Genomic DNA, 10,736 nt, shown 5'->3' on the forward strand with positions numbered 1-10,736 from the left:
AAAAAATTACCATATAGCTATATAATGGAAGACTTAGAAAACTATAAACAAAGTGGTAGATAAATGTTTAGTAATATGAAAGATGTCTAAGACATATTGTTAAATGAAAAGAATCCAGATGTATGTATGACTGATACCATTTTTACCTTTTAAAAATCTATATATTAATGAGAGTGGTGCTGAGGGGTATCATGGACTTTTATGTTCCTCTATATACACATCTCTATTATTTGCATTTTTATTTTAATTAAATAGTATTTTTGTAATCGAAGGAGATGTTCTCTAGACCAGGCACTGGGGGAAGGATGTCACTGAGAAGGACGTGGAGTTTCTAGCTCTCATTACACGGCGTCGATTCAGTCCTTGTCAACAAAACAAAATAAAACCTCCAGCGGCTCCTTACAGCTTTTGGGATAAAGTCCAACCGTCTGTTGCTCCTCCCTCATGCCCCTGAGTGCACCTCCGCTCCAGCCAGCAGAACCCCTGCCTTCCTTCCACTGACACTGAGCTCTTTCTCCTCCAGGACTTAACACCGGCGCCTCCTCTGTCTAGAGTCTCTGCCCTGAATATGTGATATTATGTGCACATGTGTATTATAAAATTATCCCCTGGCACTTCGTAAAAGCCCTGTAAGTGCTGGGTTTCATTATTATAACATATTTCTCATTATATTGAATTACTTGTCCACTAACCCTATCCCTGGACTGTAAGCCCCCTGAAGACAGGGCCTGTGTTTTACTGTCCTTGAGTGCCCAGCCAGCCCAGCCGGGCAGAGAGTAAGTGCTTAACAAAAGCATGCTAAATGATCCCTCCCTTTCCACTGCGCCAAGGAAGAAAATCACATCCTTTCTCTCCCACTACATCAAACCACCTGGATGTTCCCCTTCTCCACACTCCAGGAATGTGATAACTCCTTTGCAAAGCACTTCTAGTCCTTCAGAGAGCTTTCCTATCTACTCTTTCTTTCCCCCATTAATTAATTAATTAATTTATTTGTGGCTGCATTGGGTCTTTGTTGCTGCGCACAGGCTTTCTCTAGTTGCGGCGAGCGGGGGCTACTCTGTGGTGCGGTACACGGGCTTCTCATTGCGGTGGCTTCTCTTGTTCCAGAGCACGGGCTCTAGGCACGTGGAATTCAGTAGTTGTAGCTCGCAGGCTCAGTAGTTGTGGTGCATGGGCTTAGTTGCTCCATGGCATGTGGGATCTTCCTGAACCAGGGCTCGAACCCGTGTCCCTGCATTGGCAGGCGTATTCTTAACCACTGCGCCACCAGGGAAGTCCCCTATTTACTCTCTTTTATTCCTAACAACAACCCCAGGACCGAGGAAACAGGCAAGGGTGGGTGTGAGATGTTTACGAGGGTCAACTAAGTGAAGGCGGTAACTCACACTCTTTTAACTGTCCAGCAGTCTTTTGAGGTGGACATGTTTATCCCCATTTCAAAAATGTGAGAATGAAACCTCAGTAAAATGATATAACCTGCTGAGGAACACACAGCTATTAAGTGGTGGAGTACGTTTGGAACCTGCTCTCTCTGACTTTAAAACCCCAGCTAGTTCCATGATACCAAGTGAACAGATTTGTCTGTGAACTATATTAGCCAAGCCAGACAAGGCAGGAGGTAGTATTTCCCGATTTTCAACTCAACACATCTGTCATCAGACCACTTTTCCTGTTGTATAGTCTGTAACGCACACGTTAACAATTAATCACATGACATGTTACCTTGTGACCTAATTGTTTTATTTACATGAGATTCTACAGGATTGGTAATATCCCCCTTCCCCTATGCAGGAATATTAGCTTCGCTAAGCCTTAATTTCCTCTTCTCCCAAATATCTATCCCACAGGACTGATGTGGAGATTCAATAGCACTTGCAAAGGCATCTCGCACAATGTCTGGCAGAAATATCTGGCGCAATGTCCCTCCAGAAATATTTGTTGCATCTCAACCTCTCTTTTCCATCTCCTTCAACAAGTCACACAGGCTTGAGTGCCTGGGCGTGGCTGTACCAATTCTTGTTGATTACTTATATGACAGTGCCGGATGAAGATTATTTTAGTGGGCTCCTGCTGGATTGTCTCCCTTTATATCCCACAGAAGGTTTGCATCAAAAGATGAGGATGGAAATGGTCCCAAGCTGGGTTTAGCAATCGATACAGTGCTTCAGCACACATCACACTCTTACTCCATCCCTGTCAGCTGGTATAGTTAAACTTAATTTATAGATGAGAAAGTGGGGTCTTAGGTAACTTGCCAGCGAATTACAGATCTGTCAAGACTCCAAAACAGGCTTTTTTTTTTTTTTTGGCTTCGCTGCGCAGCTTGTGGGATCTTAGTTCCCTGACCAGGGATCGAACCCAGGCCACAGCAGTGAAAGTGCTGAGTCCTAACCACTGGACGGCCAGGGGATTCCCAACAATCCAGGTCTTAAGATACATCGGGCCTGGGCTCCTTCCACTCCAGGAAGCCACCTGCCAGAGGTCTACCTGAAAATAACTATTGGGTGGGACCAATAATTATTGGTGGGGGAACCAGACCAAATACCACTTGGTAGGTATTTCTTTCCTTTCTTTTCTTTTTTTTTTTCTTTATAGCCCCTGAGACTCTCCTTGTCCCATCATGAGGTCTTAATTTATTTTATTTACTTTTGCTGTGTTGGGTCTTTGTTTCTGTGCCAGGGCTTTCTCTAGTTGTGGCAAGCGGGGGCCGCTCTTCATCACGGTGTGCGGGCCTCTCACTATCGCGGCCTCTCTTGTTGCAGAGCTCCAGATGTGCAGGCTCAGTAGTTGTGGCTCATGGGCCTAGTTGGTCCGCGGCATGTGGGATCTTCCCAGACCAGGGCTCGAACCCGTGTCGCCTGCATTATAGCACGCAGATTCCCCACCACTGCGCCACCAGGGAAGCCCCTCTTTTTTTTTTTTTTATAAGTTTATTTATTTACTTATTTTGGCTGAATTGGGTCTTCGTTGCTGCGCATGGGCTTTCTCTAGCTGTGGTGAGAGGGGGCTACTCTTGTTGGGTGCGCGGGCTTCTCATTGCGGTGGCTTCTCTTGTTGGGAGCACTGACTCTAGGCGCGCAGGCTTCGGTAGTTGTGGTACTTAGGTTTCAGTAGTTGTGGCTCGCGGGGGTCTAGAGGGCAGGCTCAGTAGTTGTGGTGCACGGACTTAGTTGCTCCGCGGCACGTAGAATTTCCCTGGACCAGGGCTCGAACCCGTGCCGCCTGCATTGTCAGGTGGATTCTTAACCACTGCGCCACCCACCACTTGGTATTTCTTGCCCTTCTTCCCCAACTTTTGCTTCAGGGAACGAGTTTCTTTTGAATTCACAGTACTTCTGCATTGAGGTTGTCCGGTTCCTTTAAGGTCTCGCATGATGCAATGGCTAGCCCGCCCCTGTCCCGCCCCTCAGCTCTACTAAGCCACGCCCACTGGCTTTTTCAGCGGGCCAATTACCGCCCCTCATCCGGGTTCCTAGGACTGGGAAATTGGGCTCGTAACCAGGCAACTACCGGTCCACTTGCTTCGCGGCGGATTTTCAGTTCGGTTATTCGCAGCTCTTCTCTCAACGGCTGCCAGCTGCGGAAGGCGAGTGCCCGCCTCCCCCCCCCCCGTTGCCATAACAGCAGTACACAACTCCTTCTCCCTTGCCCTCTACCAAACAGTCCTTCCCTCTGGGGCCAAGACCTCTCCAGTAGAGCTTCTAGTTGAGCAGAACCAGGGTCTGCGCCCCTTTGCAAAGGAGGATTGATTGAGTGGGAGGGTTGGAGGCTGCGTGTCAGGCTGGTGTCCCAGAGGGGACAGGGAAATGGGTCTACGCGGCGTGGGAGAGTTAGAAGAAAGGAGTAGAGCAGGGGTTATAGAGATGGAAGGGGATGGGAGGGGGCAGTAGGGAGGTTTGGAGGAGAACGTGGCTTAAGGCAGAAGTGGGGAGAACTAAAGAGAGGGAAGTCCAGGAAGCTGGACACCGAGCTGCTGGAGGAGTTGGAGTCCCTGAGAAGGGCAGGAAATGTCTTGGGGGTCTGGGAAGGCATCCAAGTGAGAGGGGTCCTTGGTGGGAAGTATGAAGCGGAGGTTGGGAGTCAAAATGAGATGTTCACAGGGATGAGGAAAGAAGCATCGCTGGCAGGAGGTCTGGGGTGATAGGGTGATGAGAGGGGTACCCATTCATGGAGGTGAGGGAGGGAGCGTTGGCAGACCCTGAGGAGACCTTCTTTCTCAGGGCCGGGACCTAGCTGGATTTGACTCCAGAGCCTTCAGCAGGGAAGAAAAATGTCAGATGAAGATGATCTGGAAGACTTTGAGCCAGACCTGGATGGTCTGGAAAGGGAAGACGACGAGAAGGAGACAGAGGAGTGGGAGGACTACAGGAAAGAGGGAGAAGACTCTGAGGAAGTGAGAGCTTGGAAACAGAGGGGCCGGGATTAAGGGCTGGGGTGAAAGGGATGCCTGAGTCCGCTTCCTCCTGCAGTGGATGTCCACGCCCCTCACAGAGGACGTGATGAAGGAAGGGCTTTCTGCGCTCTGCAAGACGGGTAATGGACTGGCCCATGCTTACGTCAAGCTGGAGGTTAAAGACAGGTGTGTTCATGGGGGACCAGAAGAGGTCTGAGGATGTGGGACCCAGTGTCCTTTCTCAGCCTCCATCCTGGGTGTTTCGGCTGAGGTTGGATCTCTGGCATCCTGGACCAGCGAGGAGGGAAGGATAGAGTCTACTTTTCAGGACGCTGTGACTCCCTGTGTCAGAGCTGGCCTGGGCAAGGCTGTGAGGGTATGGGATGGGGGTGGGGATTCCTGTTGGACTACCTCACTAGTCTTTCAGAGTGTCGCTTCTCGGCCCTTCACAGACACAAGGTCCCTGCCCACCGTTGAGAACCCACCTACCTTCTCTTCCCCCTCCCCAGCCCTCCCTTCTGTCAGCCACTCTCCTCTCCGCTGTAAGCCATCTTCATACTGCCCTCTGCTTTAGTACCTCGGACAGTCCTTGCTGGATTCTTAACCCTGACCCTGGCCTCTACCGTCTCCTAGGGATCTGACAGACATCCACTTGCTGCGTTCCTACATCCATCTGCGCTATGTGGATGTTTCCAAAAACCACTTGACGGACTTGTCCCCACTCAATTACCTCACCCACCTGCTCTGGCTCAAGGCTGACGGCAACCGGCTGCGGAGTGCCCGGTTGAACGAACTGCCCTACCTGCAGATCGCCAGCTTTGCCTATAACCAGATCACCGACACTGAGGGCATCTCTCATCCTCGTCTGGCCAGCCTGGATCTCAAAGGTGGGGCCTTAGGATGGGCCTCACAAGATTCCTTCCTCGCCTGGGGCCGACAGAAGTGGGCAGTGTGGTCCTTGGCTGTGCCACACAGCAATCTGCATTCATTCATTCACTCATTCACGATGGTTCACGATGACAGTTCTGTGTGCTGGAGACGTAGCAGTGAACAAAACAAAGAAAATCCTTATTCTCCTGTAGCTTACATTGTAGTCAAGGGAGGCAGGCAATTATCAGTGATCAGTATTTTATTTTTAATTTTTGGCTGCACTGCGTGGCATGCGGGATCTTAGTTCCCCAAGCAGGGATCAAACCCGTATCGCCTGCAGTGGAAGCATGGAGTCTTAGCCACTGGACCACCAGGGAAGTCCCAATGATCACAATAAATAACTAAATTTAGGGACTTCCCTGGTGGTGCAGTGGTTAAGAATCCGCCTGCCAATGCAGGGGACACAGGTTCGAGCCCTGGTCCAGGAAGATCCCACATGCTGCGGAGCAACTAAGCCCGTGAGCCACAACTACTGAGCCCGTGCGCCGCAACTACTGATGCCTGCGCACCTAGAGCCTGTGATCCACAACAAGAGAAGCCACCGCAGTGAGAAGCCCGCTCACTGCAACTAGAGAAAGCCTGTGCACAGTAACAAAAGACCCAACACGGCCAAAAATAAATAAATAAAAATTTTAAAAAATAAGTAAATTTATAAAGCATGTTAAAAGGAGATAAGTGCTATGGAAAAAATCAGGGTAAAGGAAAAGGGGGGGAGCAGGGGTGGCGATTTCAAACAGGTTTGTTAGGACAAGTGTCATTGGGAAGTTGACATTTGAGCAAAGACTTGAAGGAGGAGAGGGAGTTAGCCAAATAGATTGCTGGGCACCCTTCATTCACTCCTCAAAGACTTAGGTGGGCACATCCGTCGGGCCCTTGGACTGCCAGACCACTGTCCAGGGCTCCGCAGCTCTTAAGTCTGGAGCTGTCCCTCCTCGTATCACCTGGCATTAGAGAAGGCGATGCAGAGGCTCCCCAAATTCAGGCTCTACTGCTGCACGTTTGAAGTGGTCCTTTGAACTCTTGACACCCTCCTTCTCAGGGAACCACATCCACATGGTGACAGGTCTGGACCCCCAAAAGCTGATCAGCCTGCACACACTGGAGCTTCGGGGGAACCAGCTGAACAGCACCCTGGGAATCAACCTTCCTAAGCTGAAGAACCTCTTCCTGGTAGCTCACTGGGCCAGAGGGTGGTTGGTGCTGGGAAGGCGGCACTGTCCTGGGGGCCAGGATGCCTGGTTCTAGTAGACTCACCTACTAACTTCATCATTATCATAACTGGTATCATTTCCTGGGTGCTTGCTTGGTGCCAGATGCTGTGTGGATTCAGAGTCAAAACAGACAAGGCGCTCAGCACCTAGCAGGGCTGATAATACACAATGTGTGGATAATATAGAGACAGTTTGCTTTGATACAGGTAGCAGCACCTTGTGCATAACTGAGGTTCAGATCTGGCCAAGGAGGCCACTTATGTGTCTAGGCTTTTAGACTCTTGAGTTGCCTCATTCCAGGATGGAGCTGAAGCCATTTCTCCTCAGTGGAGCAGTGAGGCTCTTGGCCCGGGCGGTGGGCTGAAGCATCTCCTCCTCAATCAGAGGTGGCTGTGCTGGGATGGGCAGTAGGAGTCACTGCTGAGCTGTCTCTGGGTTGGCAGCTTCTTCTGGATTCCTTACTCTCTACGCGGGTCTCTACCCACCTCCACTCCCCTCCTGTACCCTCTCGACCTCTTAGATTTGCCCTTTCGCTGCATCTCTTTCCGACTTCCTTCCCTCTCCCTGCACCCCTCTCCCAATTGATCTACTGTATCCTGGGGTCTAGGCCCAGAACCTGTTGAAGAAGGTGGAAGGCTTGGAAAACCTAAGCAATCTCACTACCTTGCATCTTCGAGACAACCAGATTGAAACTCTGAGTGGCTTCTCCAAGGAAATGAAATCACTGCAGTACCTCAACCTAAGGTAGGAACCCCCTCCAGGCCCACCGTGCCTCTACCCTTGACCAGGAGCCACCTTTGACCCTATGTTTCTCCCTGGTCCCAATCCCCCAGTTCTAGACCACCCCCAGATTCTCACCTCATCCTCTGTCCTGATCCTCCCCCCTCCTGTCCTTACTTTCTTCTGTATCAGTCCTGATTACAGCACTGAGACCTTTGTAGCCTGAGACCCCTGAATCCTATGCATTCAACCCACATACTGAGAACGTACTATGTGCCAGGCCTTGTGCTGGGTTTCGGGAACCATCTGAAGGAATCAGAGATGGTCCCTGTTCTCAGGGACTCACAGTCTGGCTCCATCCCATATAAGTTTCCACTGCCCTTCTCCATCTCCTGGGCCCCAATTCCCCTTCCAGTTTCCTGCCTCTCTTCTCCTGAGCCCCACCTGTAAGGGATGGCCCCATACTGCTATAAAACACAAGACACGCTCAGATTTGTTTTTGTTTTCCATAAATTTATTTATTGATTTATTTATTTTTGGCTGCGTTGGGTCTTCGTTGCTGCGCGGGCTTTCTCTAGTTGCAGCGAGCGGGGGCTACTCTTCATTGCGGTGCACGGGTTTCTCATTGCCGTGGCTTCTCTTGTTGCGGAGCACAGGCTCTAGGCACGCTGGCTTCAGTAGTTGTGGCATGCGGGCTCAGTAGTTGTGGCTCGCGGGCTCTAGGACGCAGGCTTAGTAGTTGTGGTGCACGGGCTTAGTTGCTCCGCGGCATGTGGGATCTTCCCGGACCAGGGCTCGAACCCGTGTCCCCTGAATTGGCAGACGGATTCTTAACCGCTGCGCTACCAGGTAAGTCCCCGTGCTCAGATCTGAGGTGAGAAGAGTATTTAAAAGAAAATCTCTAGATGGAAAGGCACTGAGGATCAGGGGCGATTTTCTTGCAGCAACTCTTGTCGGATGGAGGATTTTGTGTGTGTATCTTTAAGCAAAGATGTAAGGAAATTGCCTCTTTTGTCAACAAAGACAAATCCTCGATTCTGGCAGTGGAAAAAGAGTCTCCATGTAGGGAGTGGTGGTTGTACCTTGAAGCCCAAAGTCCTGCTTTGACTGCTGGAGCGATCTCTTGCTAATTAGCTGTGCCCCCTTGGTCTGGTAGGGTGCACGGGGCATTGTTTTCCTGTTAATGGTCTAGACAGGGATAATGGACCTTCCTCAGTGGCTATTTACCAGGGATGTTTAGAAGTAAGTGTGGGGCAGAGGGGTTGTCTCAGTGACTGGGAGGTGCCCCTGGGGCCAAAGGCCTGCAAGCAAGGACAGTCCAGCCCCTGAGGCATGAGGCAAGAGCATGAAAACAATACACAGTATCCTACAATGAGGTACTCTAGGGGAGGAAGCTTATTCTTCAGGCTGGGAGGCCCCAACCCATCCCCAGCTCCAGGCTCCTTCCTGTGGGAGCACCGAGACAGCACCATCTCCATGACCCTAGAGCCCATTTCCGTCTCCACTGGCTCGGGTCCTACCTTCTAACCTTTGGTTAGGTGTGATGACACAGAAATCTGTCCCTACAAAGGAGATTCCCCCCTACTCCCCAACTACAAGACAGGGCTGATACCTAGCTCTGCTGCTCCAAAAGATAAATATGACACATTACAGAATAGACAGTGGCACCTAGGGATTCCCTGAAGGGCAGAACAGGACAGGAGTAGGGTTACACAGCGTCTCTGCAGCAAATCTGGCAGTGCGTGGCAGGCCAGTCCACAGAGGCCATGTTTCTAGAGAAACCGGAGCCCAGTGGGAGACTCCCCCTGAGGGCCCATACCTGGTAGCTGGCCTCCGAAGCCCATCGTTCTCTCGTGAACACCTCCCCACCACACCGGCAGGGGCAACATGGTGGCTGACCTGGGGGAGCTCGCCAAGCTGCAGAACCTGCCCAAGCTGCGAGCCTTGGTGCTGCTGGACAACCCGTGTACGGACGAGAACGACTACCGCCGGGAGGCCCTGGTGCAGTTGGCGCATCTCGAGCGCCTGGACAAGGACTTCTACGAGGAGGAGGAGAGGGCTGAGGCTGATGAGATCCGGCAGAGGGTGAAGGAGGAGGCCGAGCCCGAGCCCGAATTGGAACTGGACCAGTCATCGATCTAGCAGTTCCCCTAGCCTCCAAGGACAGTAAGGAAGGGGGGCAGGGAGGCCAGAAGAGGAGGCCAAGGGCCTGGCGGATGGGAAGGGAAGTTGCTGTAGGAGGAGGTGGGTGAGGGAGGCAGAGGCAAGGAGAACCCTTGGGGAGACCTGGGTTAGGAGTCACAGGTGAGGAGAAAGAACCAGAAGAGCCTGGGAGGAGCTGAGAGAGGCTTAGGAGATACATCAGGAGGCCTGAGGAGTAAGCAGTATGAATGGGGTGGCAGGCAGAGAGGTGGCTGTGGGCTGGGCAGCCACACCTGATGGGAAATGCTGGGTCTGGGGCATGGAGGGGGCGGGGTTGGGGGCCGTGGTGTATGAGGATGGCAGCTGGGCCTAGAGAAGGCAGGAGAGGAAGATCCTGCACTAAAGAGCAAAGCTAAGAATAACAGGACAGAAGGAAGAAAGGAGGGCAGAAGGAGGCAGGAAGAGACTGAGGCTCTGAGACCAGGGAAGCGTGGCAGCTGGCACTTCAGATGGGGCAGAGGCAGCATGGGAGTGCAGGGGGCCCAGAGGATTGGCTTCTGTCCTCTTCCTCCAGGAGACCAAAGATGCTGGCTCCAAGACTGAGGAGACTCCCAGTTGGGGGGGCCCACACCCCCTCTTCCGGAGACAGAGGACGCTTTCTCTTGCCCCAGACCTAGGAATTCATCACAGCCCTCCTCCCAGACTCTGTGACGGGCACCTGGGCAGCGGTGACTGCGCGGGAGCAGCCCTCGGGTAGGCCTGGTGGGAACCAGGCCTGGATGGGCCAGGGGATGCTTGAGGAACTGGCTGCGGAGGCGGCGGCCTGGAGTGTTAGGAACAGTTGTTCGTTTTTCCAATAAAGAGACATTTTGATAGTCTCGTGTCTGACCGGGTTTGTGAGACACTGAGGCTGTCACGGGCTTCACTGGCGTGAGGCTGAGATTGTTACTTTCCACGGGGTCGGGGCGTGGGTATGAGCGCGCGTGGGCGGCGGGGGTATAGGTCGTGGGTGGCCCCCGGCCCCTCCCACATCGCTCTCCTCCTGCCCTCCCCGCCCCATCCCATCGGTACCCCCTCCTCCCCCGCGCTCCTACGTGCGCCTCCGCTGGCGGCTCCTGAATCATCGGGGGCTCCGGGTCACATGCGCCCGCCCGGCCCTATCCGCGCCTCCCCCGCCCGCCGCCCGGGCGCCGCAGCCGCCGCCACCGCCACTCCCGCTCTCTCTGCGCCGCCACCACCACCACTGCCAGCGCCACCGACAGCGCCACCGCCACAGGCTGGGTCTGCAGCCCCGAGGTGAAGCCCCAGCCGAGCCCCGCGCCCCTCCGGCCCCCTCC

The 10,736-nt window shown here is 52.8% G+C and overlaps 1 protein-coding gene across 1 annotated transcript; it reads left to right on the forward strand.

Annotated features, from left to right (window-relative positions):
- Positions 1–3,474: 3,474 nt before the first annotated feature.
- On the forward strand, positions 3,475–10,646 carry LRRC23 (leucine rich repeat containing 23). Its single transcript, XM_089920239.1, has 7 exons — positions 3,475–4,396; positions 4,473–4,582; positions 5,030–5,283; positions 6,366–6,496; positions 7,145–7,281; positions 9,138–9,423; positions 9,974–10,646. Exons 1-6 carry the CDS (start codon positions 4,274–4,276, stop codon positions 9,397–9,399), a joined length of 1,017 nt encoding a protein of 338 aa, XP_089776365.1. The 5' UTR covers positions 3,475–4,273; the 3' UTR covers positions 9,400–9,423; positions 9,974–10,646.
- Positions 10,647–10,736: the final 90 nt, after the last annotated feature.

The sequence above is a fragment of the Delphinapterus leucas genome, chromosome 11 (genome assembly GCF_059928025.1).
Source record: "Delphinapterus leucas isolate spDelLeu-1000000601 "Yukka" chromosome 11, BTC_Dleu_Yukka2, whole genome shotgun sequence".
NCBI classification, from domain to species: Eukaryota; Metazoa; Chordata; class Mammalia; order Artiodactyla; family Monodontidae; genus Delphinapterus; species Delphinapterus leucas.

Bases quoted from the DNA above. Each gene is read 5' to 3' on its own strand.
- LRRC23 (XM_089920239.1), top strand. From the start codon at position 4,274: ATGTCAGATGAAGATGATCTGGAAGACTTTGAGCCAGACCTGGATGGT. The intron at 5,284-6,365 runs GTGGGGCCTTAG...CCTCCTTCTCAG, and splicing joins GGCCAGCCTGGATCTCAAAG to GGAACCACATCCACATGGTG. The intron at 6,497-7,144 runs GTAGCTCACTGG...CCTGGGGTCTAG, and splicing joins AGCTGAAGAACCTCTTCCTG to GCCCAGAACCTGTTGAAGAA.